A 12,653-nucleotide genomic window follows, 5' to 3' on the forward strand; every position below is an offset into this window, starting at 1 on the left:
CGGTCCCCTGGCTGAGTCTAAAGGCAATCCCTCCTCCCCAGCCCCTTCCTGGTGCTGCCTTACTGCAGCTCTGTTTTGTTGGAAAGATCTTTTGCTTTTTTTAATTTTTTAGCCGCAGGATTTATTGTTCTCATTAGCTTGAAACCCAACGTCTGTTTCTGCATTGCTGCTCCGTGTTAAAAACACAACTATCCATCACCTCAAGAGATCTCGCCCAGAGGTCAGGCAACTTGAACCTGTGACAAAAGCCATCCAGACAGATTGCAGTTGCATTTCAGAAAGAGATTTGTTGGTGGGGAAAAAGAAAAGTTACTGTTTAATCATTTTTCTTTCGGAGCTTTTCCCCGGAACCCCACAGAAAGAGCCGCGCAGCGAGCTCCCACCCCACCCTGCTTCTCCCTGGTTCTTTTTGGGGCTCTCCTACAGCCGGAGTTTCAGACCGAGTCTGTGCTGCTCATCTGCGAACCCAGGCTTTACAAAATGGCTTTTATGATGAAGAAAAACTTTTATCAGAAAATCAGTCACAATTATGGTCGTAAAATCCAAACCCCATGATCTCCTCCCTGTCCTTACTGTTGGAATTTCCTTCTGTTGGAAACTTTCCATCCAGCTCTCGTATAGGAAACCAAAAACCCCTCTCCACTGCACACTCCGGAACTCCCAGTATCTCTGGATTTGTCTATTTCTTCTCTTATTTTTCTAGTAAATGCAGGAAACTTAATCTAAGACCAAAATAACACAAGATCTGGTCGTCTCGCAATATTTTCACTGTGTGGTCACTGAAGTATTGGGAGAAGACCGGACGCTGAGCAGCCCGTGAAAGCACAAATGCTGACGTGAATCTCTACGTGCTCCGTTTTACTTACGGGCCTGCGATTCAAACCGGAGTTTGGTGAGCTCAGAGGCAGCAGAGCTCTGAGTGATGCTGGTTGGGTTCATTTACTGGAGCAGGTGAAAAGGCACAGCCTTTGTTCAAGTGCTCTTGGAGAGCAACTTGGGAAACACGAGAGAATTCTTGGTCAGTTCTACCCACCCCTGCCAACATCGCAGCAGTTTTATACTGGTATAAATCCTGATTTACACCCACTACAGAGATGAAAACCATCCCCAGTAGTCCAGCCATGAAACTCAACCCCTGTTTTCTTTGCCTAGCGAAGAATTTGCAGGTGAAATAACAATAAATACTGAGCAGAGAACATTAACGGCTATCCGGAGAGTTTGAACAAATACAGCGTTCCTTCATCCGAGGAAATCGGAGCAGATCTCGCCAGCCCCACCAGGGTTTCTGCAAACCCACTCCTCATCTGGCCGAGCAGGTCTTGCATTTCAAACAGCACTGTGTCAAAGGCGGCCAGGCTGGGCAGCGCGCGGGAGCCTCCCCAGAGGCACACGTGCTTTGAGGGAGGCAGATATTTTCTTTCTTACCGGTTTCCCCTTCAAACCAACCCGCTCAACACAAAAGAGAGAGCAAGGCGCTGCAGGGGAAACGGACTAGGACACAGTTGGGTAAATGAATACCCGAAGGCTCTGTGCAGGTGCTGATTCCCTGACGGCAGGGTCTCCCCACAAGGGTCATCATTCGGCCAGGCTAGGGAGGCACTGCAGAGGGGTTGCTAATCTTTATCTCCCAAAGGAACTCCTGCAGCTCTGAACTCCATGTCCCCTGCTCACACAGCTCTGAGGCTGAAGACTGCCTGAAACAAGAGCTTTTTTTAAAAAAAAAAAACAATTCCGGCTTTTATTCATGTTGATTTTATCGATTTGTAGCCAGGATGTCAGGGCTGACCGCTTCAGCAGACACGTGCAGCTCGTACCCTTTTCCTCCACTGACAGCCTGTCCTCCACGCCTCCAACACCTCCGGGGAGCCCCACTGCCCCCCATCAAACCAGCTTTCCCCCGGGGAGCCGCAGCGGTGCGACGAGCGGTACCTCTTTGGGATTTGCAGGGATACGTCTCCATCTCCACCTCGTGGAGGGGGAAAGGGGCTTTCGCTGGCATCACCGGCCGGAACATGTAGCTGTCGTTGGGCAAGGAGTGCATGCGGGAAACGGAGATCTTGCGGACCGTCAGCAGGTTGTGCGAGTCCTGGGGCCTCAGAGAGGCTGCGCTGCCCTGCAAAGCAAGGAGAGGGAGACAGGGTCATTTAGCATCTTGGTCAGGAGTTCACAGTAACCTCTTCAAGTTCCTCTTGGCACCTCCCAGAGCCTGTGGCCCTGATGGCTGCAGCAGGACACCAAAGCTACGCCTGAGGGGAGAGCTCAGGTTGCGGCTGGAGTAAAACCAGGCATCAATGACCCACCACTAAGCGACTTTTGGCCACCACAGAGAAAAAGTGAGACCCAGGGAAATGGGGCCCAGCCTCCCAACCGAGCGGGAAGCCAGCAGTTCTCACACTGCTCTGCTCTGCTTCTCCCAGGAATGCTTTCAGCCCGGACGGGGCGGTGAGGCCCTTCTCCTCAGAGCTGCTCTGGGACAGAAGGGCCACGCTGACCGAGGGACCAAGTGCCTCTGGAAATTCCAGTGTCATTATCTCCCTGAACACACACACGCACACACGCAGGCAGACATTTAAACGTACACATTGACACCATGGCGGACCCTGGGGGCTCTCTCCTACAACACAGAGCACTTTCAGCACCACTGACCCCAGAAGAAGACAGCCACATGGCAGAGGGAGGAGAAGACATCAGAGCGGCATGTGTGTGGGGTAGAAAAGGGGGTTCTCTGTGTCTGCCTTTGCTGTCAAATGGATCTGGTTGGAAGTGCCTGGACAGAGCATGTCACAAACGTTGAACTTGCCCCCGCGCTGCTCCTCTGAGGCCCTCTCTACCTTAATCACCTTACAGCAAATTTATCCTGGGATCTCAGAAGGCTTTAACATCCCAGCAATGTCCCTGGGATGCTGACGGAGCAGCCAGGAGAGGTGGCACCATGACTTGGCCAAGCGCTGGGGGAGTGGGAGCCCTTGGAAGAGGACCTGCCACCTGGCTCCCGGCCCTGAGGTTTTGGTCCTAAACTCACTCCCCTCACAATTTACCATGGTATCCAAAGTACGACTAATTGCTCTGGTTTTCCTTTAACGTCAGCCTCCCAGTGACTGATCAAAAACATTTTCCCAGCTGCATGTCTTAAATTAAACGTATTTTGCTTTGCTCTGCTGGGCGTTTTCCCCTCCCTGCCAGCAAAATCTGGGCCTGAGATCCCTCGCCGGATAGTTCAGAGGTCACCAGGGATCTGGTTAAACCTGTTTTTTCCATACATTTCTAGCTCATAAATTTCTTTCCTCAGATCCGTAACGAGGCACATCCCAAGACAAATCACTCGATGCTTTTATCCTGTTGAGCTTGGCTGGGAAGACGGGGGATCAGCAGCGGTTACTCCCAGGTCGTTGGCATCCAGCACTGCCGCTGCCTTGCCCAGCAGCCCTCTGGGTGCAGCCCAGCTCTCTGGTCTGATGGATTAACCCAGCAGCAGCCCCTGGCCATTATGGCTAATACTCCATCAGCATCACGACACCTCAGCTCGAAGGCAACCCGATGCCACACCGAGAACAAAAAGTCTTGCTCCACTTTCTCAGTAGACAGAAGGATTGTGGTGTCTGGCTATTAAATCTCAGTCTGCCCTCACAGGGTCTTGTATTGGTTGTGTGGGGCTGGGACAAACGGACAGAAATCCCTTCTGGACATTAACAACTGCAGTTTTTAAGGTTTCGGCTACTGAGACCCACTTGAGAGAGGGGTGTGGGCAAATTTCAAATGGCTTCAAAGCCTCAGTAATAAGTACTTGAAATAGGAACCACGGATGGGAAGCTTGTTGGCTCATGGCTGGTGAGCTGCTCTCGACAGCTGCGAACATTTGGAGACACACCTCCACCGGCACTGCCGCTCCCCCTCTTTGGTGAGAAAAACCTGGTGCACTCAGGAGCCTCACCCCACGCCCTGGAAATCAACGTGGCTTCTTCAAAACCCACAAAAGCCCAACCTGGACCAGAGCTGCTGAGATTGGGTATGGAGAACCCTGCCTGCAGGCACCCTGAGGGCGTGGGAGGATCCCAGGCATCTGAGGTGCAAGGTGGGAGCCTGCTCACCATGGGATGCTGCTCGGGCCAAGTGGAAAGGCACTAAATTGACTGTAGATGGTCTTGGTGAGGCAGCTCAGAGGCTCCATTCAGCATCTTTAATCAATGAGCAGGACTCCCTCCTCTCGTGTCTGGGAATCAATAGTCTGTTCGAGCTCTGAGTTTGCTCTGGTGCAGTGGGAGCTCCAGCAGAAATAATCCTGCAAATACCTCCAGGGGACACGGCCCTCCCCGGGCGACTGATCGGCCAGAAGACACTCTGTAAGCAGAGGTGACTGGCAGGACACTCTGGAAGAGGGAACACCATAACTTCTCAAAGGCCTGGAGCCAAGAGCCTGCAGAAAAGTCGTGGGCAAAATTCCCAGAGGAAGGGCCCCTCCTGATCCCACTCCGAAGGCCTGTGTCTCCAGCACCGTGAGCGAGCTGAGCCTCTTCCTGCAGCCTCTGCGGAGGGTGGGGAAGGCGGAGGAAGAACAAGGGCCCCCACACAGGCCAACTCTGGTGGCATCCAGGGTCATGCTCCAGCAGTAACCCAGGACCCCTTGCAGCTGCATTTGCAAAGTTCCACATTTTGCAGCCCAAAGAAGCCTTCCCTGCCATCTCCCTTCGAGCCTCTGCAGCTTCCAGGTGGCCAAGCTATGGACATCCTGCAGAGCTATGGGCTTCCTTGAGGAGTAAACCTTCATATCACTGGTCTCTCACAGGGAAAACCACTTGGCCATCAAGAGCTTAATCTGAGACCAGAATTTGTATGGAGATGCTGCAAGACACCTGGCACTAGGAGATGCCTGAGAGTCATGACAGAGGTCAGGTAATAGAGGAAAATGGCTCAAGTCTGAAGCAGATTAGTTCTGGGTGGCCTCTGCAGATTCTCTGTCAACAGCAAACATGCTCCTATTGCAGCATGAGCATCTTCACCACCCGAGGGCATCTAGAGCACGTTCACCTTGAGGAGGAAATGGGGCTGCAGCGGGGCAAACCTGCAATATCCTTCCGATCAGCAGGGACTGAGCAAGGGAGGCTACAGCTCTTCTGGTCTGCTGGGTGACCTCCCCAGAGCATCTCCTGAGAACACAGCTCTGGTGCCTCCTGAAAGCCTGATGTGCTGGGCCACTTACGCCATTGTTTCCTCAGTATCACATCAGAAACCAGTTCTTATAGCACCAATGAGAAAATCAAAGTGGGTTGTGCTTTCTCCACAAAGAAAAGACTCTGCCTGCCTCCAGCTCTCAATATATTGAGAGTATTTCACTCATGGCCCACATCGGGCTGCTGGCAGAGTCGGCTGGGATAGGTTCGTTGCCCAGCTCCTGCACACACAACGGCAGTACGAAGGACGGAGGATGGGAAGGACTGTGGTGGCTGTGAAGAGACAGGGTCAGGACAATTCGGACACCACCGCTAGCTGCACAGCACCAAAGCACAATGCCACAACGCAGAAGCAACGGCGCGGCGGCATTCACCTCAGCCTCGTGGCCTGGGGTTTTGTGGGAAGGTGTCAGGACATGGTGGGAAACAGAGCGGAAGGATGGGATTTCCACCGCGGGAGCCTCTGCCCCCTCCAGCGTGTCTGAGTCTGGGATGGCTAAAGACACAGTCTCACAGCTCAGCGCCTCCTTCAAATCAGGGAGATAAAAAGCATCAGTAGCAGAGCAAGGCTGGCTCTAACGCTCGAACTCATTTGCCCCGTGGCATTTCCTAGTTGCCCCATTCATCCAGAGCCAGAAGGAAGAGTCAAGAAAATGAGGGCTGCAAAAATCAGCACAAATGGCTAGAAAATGCCAAGCATCTTACCACACTTTCCAGAGCTCTATGTATTTAACCTCTTCCATGCAGCCTCTTCCAGCCTCCACGCTTCTGCCTGGGTGTCCAAGAAGGGAGTGAGGGCATCGCCAGAGCCCAGCCCCACCGCTCCCTCGCTGCTGGCCAGGGCAGACAAAACTCTCACCCTCATTCGCGCAGCCTCACCCGCAGGGGCCATCAGTGGGCAGCTCCCTGCTCTCCCTGTTCCCCCTCTGGGGGGCATCCCCTGTCAGTACAGGTTTTCGAGGGCTACAGGGAAGCTCTGCATGTGCTGGTGTGCTCAGGAGGTGTTGGAGGATGAGGAAAACCCAAGGAGAAAGAACTTGGTCTGCAGTGTCAGCCCACGGGAAAGGATGTGCCCTCTCTTCCCACAATGAGAAAAACAGGCGGGTGTTTATGGTGCATTTTCCTGCAGAAATGTCTATTAGGAACTACATTCAAACTGCGAATTCCCCATCGCCGTGTAACTGAATTTCTTCTTCCTTGACTTAATAGAGTCTGATAGATTTTACAAGAAACTAATGTAATGTAATTTAATCTCAAATCCCCCACTGATTTTACGGTGGCTTTGTTTGCAATCACAGCGACAAAGCAATTTCATATTCACTCTTAATCATACGCGGCTGACATGGGATGAGACAATTATCTCATGCCCCTTCTCTCCACCCTGACTTCTGAATGCCCTGTTTTTCTAGAAGACTAATAGAAAACAGAGGCTTTCCTGAGCTGCACACTATGATTTGCTCGAGGGTGCTCTGGAAATCCCAAGGTGGGATTAAAAAAGAACCTGAGCAGTAGGTCTGTGTTGGTGAGAAGGGCATTTATGCCACCCCTTGCTGCGTGTGGCAGGGCTGTCGGCGCCAGCATTCCCAGCGCTTTATGAGATTGCTTCCTGGTGCTGCTGCCCCTGCTGAAATGACAAGGACTGCTGTGTTGGCTGGGAGAGCAGGACAGGGACCTGTGGCCGTTATGGTTCTGAACTCAAAGTTCACAACCTTTGAATGAACTGGAAATGGCAAGAGATGGACTTTCAACCCTCCCCCGGAACAACCGTCAGGACAGTGTTAGCCCTGGAGAATGCATTTCAAGCAGCCTTTGACCTCAGGGACCCTCCTGAGATGACTCCAGATGTGGAGGTGGTGGTGACGTCTCTGCCGTAGGGGCACTCTGGAAAGCTGCCTTCCTCCCACGCTGCCTCTTTGGCTCGGTGTCATGTGTGATCTTTCTGCCTGGTGATCAGACAGCAGTGACCAGTGAGAGCCCTCCCCACCCCACCCTGAGCGCAGGAGGAGCAGATGCTTTGTGTGAACTATTACCAGGGCTTGGTGCTTCACCTGCACCACAGACTCTGACTTCATGGTCTCCTGACTTCTGTAGGGTGCCCTGCTCTCCAGGGCCACTGCACCTCCCCTGCTCCCACCGGTGGCTGAGGTGGTTGCCCCTCTGGACATCTCCAACTCTATCTCAGCATCCATCTCAGCATCCTCCTTGGCCTCCTTGTTGCTCTCCTCCAAGTGCTTCATCAGCACTGCCACCACCACGTTGACTAGGACGAACTGTGCGATGAGGACGAAGGTGACGAAGTAGACAGGAGAGATAACAGGCAGGTAACTGAGGCAGTGCTTGTCTTCCCGAGTGCATTCCCGGAGAGTGTCCTGCCACAGAGAGGGAGAGGTGAGGGATCGGTAAGGACTGGGGCTCTGCTTGGGCTCGAGTCCACAAATGTCATAGATAACCTGCTGGGGACTGAAGCCCAGACACAATGGCTCGTAGGCACAATGAAAATGGATAGAAGAAATCACAGACACCATGACATCATCTACTAAGAGGAGGATGGCGTTATGTACCAAAGGCAGAGGGCACAGGGGACATGGTCAGTCCTCTCAGTCACAAGACCTGACATGATTTTCCTGAAGTATTATATGTGTGTTAAAAAGAACAAAGTTTCAGGTCGGGTGAGACTTAGGACAAATTATCGCTTGTAAATACACTCGGCATTTAAATGGGGCAGTTTCATGTTGATGGTTTAAAAGGAAACCTTACTTGTTTCCACACAAGAGGTACTTAAATTTGTTTGAAATCTGTACCTATAAATCTACAGAGAAAAAGTACCCAGACAGAGGCTGCACTCACCTTCATGATCCCATTCCAGTTGTCCCCCGTCGACACCCTGAAGAGGGTGAGAAAGGCCATGCCGAAGTTGGTGAAGGTTGCGTGCCGGCTCAGACCTTCGCAAGGGTTTTCTTCACTGCAGTCTGCAGGAGAGAGAAGCAGAAGCATATCAGCAAAGCCACATTTGCCAGTGCTTAACCACAGCAGACCCCCAGAGCCGGTGGTGAGACCCTGAGCTATGTCACACTGAAACACGGCGTGACGGAGGCGATCTCTTGGTGGCCTGCAACTGCTGAAGGGCAGCTGCGGAGGTTGTGCAGCTTGGCTCTGCTCAGTGGAGGCGGCTGATAGAATGGACAGCAACATGCTGTGGCTTAGGAGGTCCAGGCTGGACATTAGGAAAGTTGTTTTCATCTGGAGGGTCCAAGAGCCCTGGGCCAGCTCACCAGAGAGGTGGGGGAGCTCGGCTGCTGGAAGTAGTCAAGATTTGGCTGGACAAAGCCACAGCTACTCTGAGCTACTGATAGGGCTTCAAGTGGGAGGTTGAGTGTGTGTGTGTGTGTGTGAGCCTTCAGCAGCCTCTTCCACCAACATTTCTGTGATTCTCTTGACTTCACCCCAACAGGCAGAGCCAACACAAAGAGATCATCTCAAAGGAGGTGGAGACAAGCAGACTTGCTGGGCTGTCTCAGCAAACTATGTCCCCTTCTTGGTGATGGCCTTGTCTTGATTATTTTTACAGGGTACATCTACCATGAGGGGTGTTTCACCGAGACAGAGTTGAGCCATTTGACATTTTCCCCCTGAGAATTAATATACGAATGAGTATAAACTGAACAGACGAAATAACCTTTCCATAAAACACGGGCTCGTCAAATATTTGTCAGGACAGGCAGCAATACCTCCTGCTAGGGCATTGCACTAGTGACGTATTTGTAGGAAGGAGAACCAAAAAAACCAAAAAAACCTGCACAAATGCCCAGCCCTGGGGGAGTGAGCGGGCGCTGATGGTTCTTGTGGCTGACATGGACTAGCAGTGATCGAGAAAAGGAAGGGGAAGTATTTCCCAGTTAAATCAGGATGAGAAGTGGTGGTCTGGCTGCCTGCAGCTCATCCGGACAAGGTTGGGGCTGTCCCAGCCTCTGGCCACATGCTGCGGTGACTGAGGGCTGAGCAAGGTGTGTGCCTGGAGACACAAAAGAGATTCAGAGCAGCAGAAGGTGCCGCTGTGAATAGGACGTTTTTCACCTTTGTGGCTGAGCTAATAGAGATACGTCATGTAAACCCACAATATTTCATCTGGAGTGGATGCAGAACTCATTTTTTCCCAGAATTTGTTGGAGACTGAAAAATCATTTGTCTTTGGCCAAAAGAAATATTTTGCTTTCAGGCATTTGTAATGGGAGCAGGGGGCTGGACCCTTAAAGGGGATTAATGACAGCCATAACCACTGCGGAAGAAGGGCCTTTCTCAGGCTGTTGAAGCCCTCACTGGTGTGCAGACACTGGGAAGACAGACACACGTCCATGGAACAGCCTGTTTAACAGCAGTGACTGCCCTGGCCTGGCTAAGCCAAGCAAGGCAGGGCTAGAGAGCTTTCTCTCTGACTCCACCTGAGCTTCTTTTTAGTGGTGGACACATTCATGATCAGCCCCACAGTAACCTCCAGCCAGAGGAATCAGCGCTGCTGGACAATCAGGAACCAGCTGATGCTTCCTGATTTATGCAGAAAGGGGAAGGTGATGCTGAGAAGAACAACAGACAGGCAAGACTTGGGCAGCGGGAAGAGCCGTGTTCGCCAAGTGCAGAAAACTAATGGAGTGTGGTGGAGGCTCCGAGGAGGGACATGTTTATGGTGGCATCTCTCCAGCACGAATCTACCATCCAGCTTTGCAGACTCATGGTCTGTCTTAAGTAAGTAGCAAACTTCCACCTCTGTGAACACATCCAGGCTGGACAATTATATTCAAGCAGTAAATAGTTCCTCTGCAGCCAAGGGTGGTGTTGGACAAATCTCTAAACGTGTGTGTGCGCGCATTAGACAGGTTCTGTGTTACATCCTCATGTGTCATCTGGGACCCTGGGATCAAGAGAAAGCTTTAATCTTCAGACTGTGAGCCATGAAGCTAAGGAAGGCCCAGGAATGAGAGAGACAAGAAAGGAAACAGCTAGATACCAAATAAACACCGACCGGATGGAATAAATCATGTCAGGCACATTACTCACCCAGCTTGCCAAACAGTTCCACTCCCAGGGCAGCATAGATAAAAAACAGGAGCATGAAAAGTAGGCCAAGGTTCCCTACCTACACAAGGAGAAAGCAGAACAAGGGTCAGGCAAGTTGAGGTCATAAATTAACGAGCTCCATCACATTTTAATCACAAGCAAAAGAGGGACTGGTGGCCAGAGGTCGATCATCACCTCCCCTGCTTCCAGCACCCTGGTCCCCTCTCACGGTTCTGCTGTAATGACTCAGAGAAGTCTCCCAGGTGCCAAGCAGTCTCCACGGCTGGGGCCTCCCGCTCACCCTTTCACCCTGCTTCCAGCACCCTGGTCCCCTCTCACGGTTCTGCTGTAATGACTCAGAGAAGTCTCCCAGGTGCCAAGCAGTCTCCACGGCTGGTGCCTCTCGATCACCTTTCCACTTACGTCCAGCCTTCATCTACTCTTTGGCCAAGCTGAGCTTCAGCGCACCGGGAGCTTATGAGACCTGGTGCTCTGGTTTGGGTTTCGAGGGCCTTTTCCTTCTCTTTGCCGGGTTTGAGACTGAGCACAAAGGCTCAAGGTTTCAAGACACAGACAGGAACAAGACGTGTCTCAAGCCACAAGAGTATTTACCTGGTTTGGAAAGGTTTTGCTGGCCTGGAGAGCTTTCAGAATCAGAACATGAACCCCAGTGTGATGTAGAGCTCCCCCAGCCTTGCCACTTCTCTGCTACCCGCATCCCAACTTTCAAAAGGAAAGCTCTGTTCCACACCCCTGTGCTGAAATGCGGGCATGGCGGAGCAGGCACGGTGGACCAGGCACCGGGAGGTCCCTGCCATTAGAGATCAGCATGCACTGCAAGGCGGCCGCAGAGGACGGTCACAGACGCGCGATGATGCTAAAGGAACACAAACGCTCTGAATACCAATGGCGTTACACCGGAGTCAGTCACTCATGAGGTCAAAGCCTTTAGAACACCTCAAAGAGCAGATTTTGTGTGATTCAGGCAGAGCACACGAAGGGCAGAGCGCCCTGACCAGCTAAGCACCTGCATTTTACCTGCACCTAACTGGTCACCCTCACCTCCCTGCCGCTTTTAGTCTCGAGTCCATCAGCTTGTACCGGAGACAGAGTGATGGAGTTCTCCAATTAGACACGATGTCAAAGCATCATTTTGTCTCTAAATAGAAATGAACTGGTGGTGATTCAGGTGGCCAGGCTGGGGATTCATCATCTCCAAGGGTACTCTTCGGCTGGAAAGAGCTTTCTTCTCTGAGGTGGCCCAGCCACAGCGTTGCTGGGTGTTGCTTAATTTCACTAGGAAGGTTATCGGTATGATATCATAAAATTAACACAGCTATCACTTACGAAGTAGGGGTTTTTTTGTGTTGAAGAAATGGGAATAGTCTAATCACCCAGTGGAGGCTCCAACTGCTATAAACCCTAAACCCGCTTCTGCACACAGAGCCTTGCAATTCCACTAACAGTATTACCACACTCCAGGGACTAATGGAGATAGTACAGTGGTGGGGATGGCTGCTCTGGACTGTTTCATCTGCAGGTACTCTCTTCTGGAATAGCGTTTCCTAACTCATGCCTGCTGGACCACTGATGGTCTGTAAGGCAAGAGAAGGCAGCCTACAAACTGGCTGCAAAGTGGGAAACACTAGAAAACAGGCTCCGGTGTAAATGCTGCCGGGGAGGCAAGTGAGCAAGTAGCTAAAGGGAAGGAAAATAAAAGCAATAAACAAGTTTTCAAGGTTGAGTGTACATTAAAGCCTGACTTTACAGCGCTGCAGAAGAGGGTCTTGGATTTTTTTCAAGGCAGCCCATAAGCTGAATATTTTACTGCTGTTTTAATGCCTAATAAATCAGCCTGCAAACTTCTGGCGTTGATAAAATTCTGAAGAATTTAGACTAACATAAAGTTATTACCAGGTTATCCGTCAAAAATATTATCTCTCTCAACATGCAAAGCGAGACATTCGCTCATAAACAATTTGCCTGCTCTCTAGTGTGCCCTTGTAAAAGAATCTGTATTTAAGATGGTCACTAATTACATTCCTGAACCAACGTGTCTCATAACAAGTCCTTCAGAGACCATTTTCCGCTCACGGGTTTGCTGCATAGCCTCGAGGCGCCACAGCCCTCGGCATCCTCTGAAGTGCCACAGGGCGTGTTCGCTAACATGGTGTTTGCGGGTGTCTGAGGCTGCACTTCCCTTGGCTGAGAGCGGACGCATGGGCACTTCCAAAGCTCAGTGACTGAACCTCTGGCTCCGGTTTGGAAACAGGGCTATGTGAAAGAGACAGCAGTGAAAGCTCCTGGGATGGGTGATGGGACCACCTTCACCCGTGATCTCCATCCCAGCCTGTATCTAGCCATCCAGGGCTGCTCCCCAGGTGCACAAGAACAACCCGCTGCCTTGCCCAGCCCCTGCAGATGTGTCCTCCA

General features: G+C 51.6%; 1 protein-coding gene across 1 annotated transcript in view; it reads right to left on the reverse strand.

Moving 5' to 3' along the window:
- LOC104492492 (voltage-dependent T-type calcium channel subunit alpha-1H-like) overlaps positions 1-12,653 on the reverse strand; it is a gene marked incomplete at both ends in the record, with an annotated part of 35,132 nt that overhangs the window by 3,086 nt on the left and 19,393 nt on the right. The window contains 4 exons of the mRNA XM_010135059.1: positions 1,930-2,113; positions 7,199-7,537; positions 8,016-8,137; positions 10,221-10,299. Coding sequence (XP_010133361.1) covers positions 1,930-2,113; positions 7,199-7,537; positions 8,016-8,137; positions 10,221-10,299 — 724 coding nt within the window. The remainder of the gene's footprint in view (positions 1-1,929; positions 2,114-7,198; positions 7,538-8,015; positions 8,138-10,220; positions 10,300-12,653) is intronic.

This window comes from Buceros rhinoceros, unplaced genomic scaffold, assembly GCF_000710305.1.
Source record: "Buceros rhinoceros silvestris isolate BGI_N320 unplaced genomic scaffold, ASM71030v1 scaffold15034, whole genome shotgun sequence".
Classification (NCBI taxonomy): Eukaryota; Metazoa; Chordata; class Aves; order Bucerotiformes; family Bucerotidae; genus Buceros; species Buceros rhinoceros.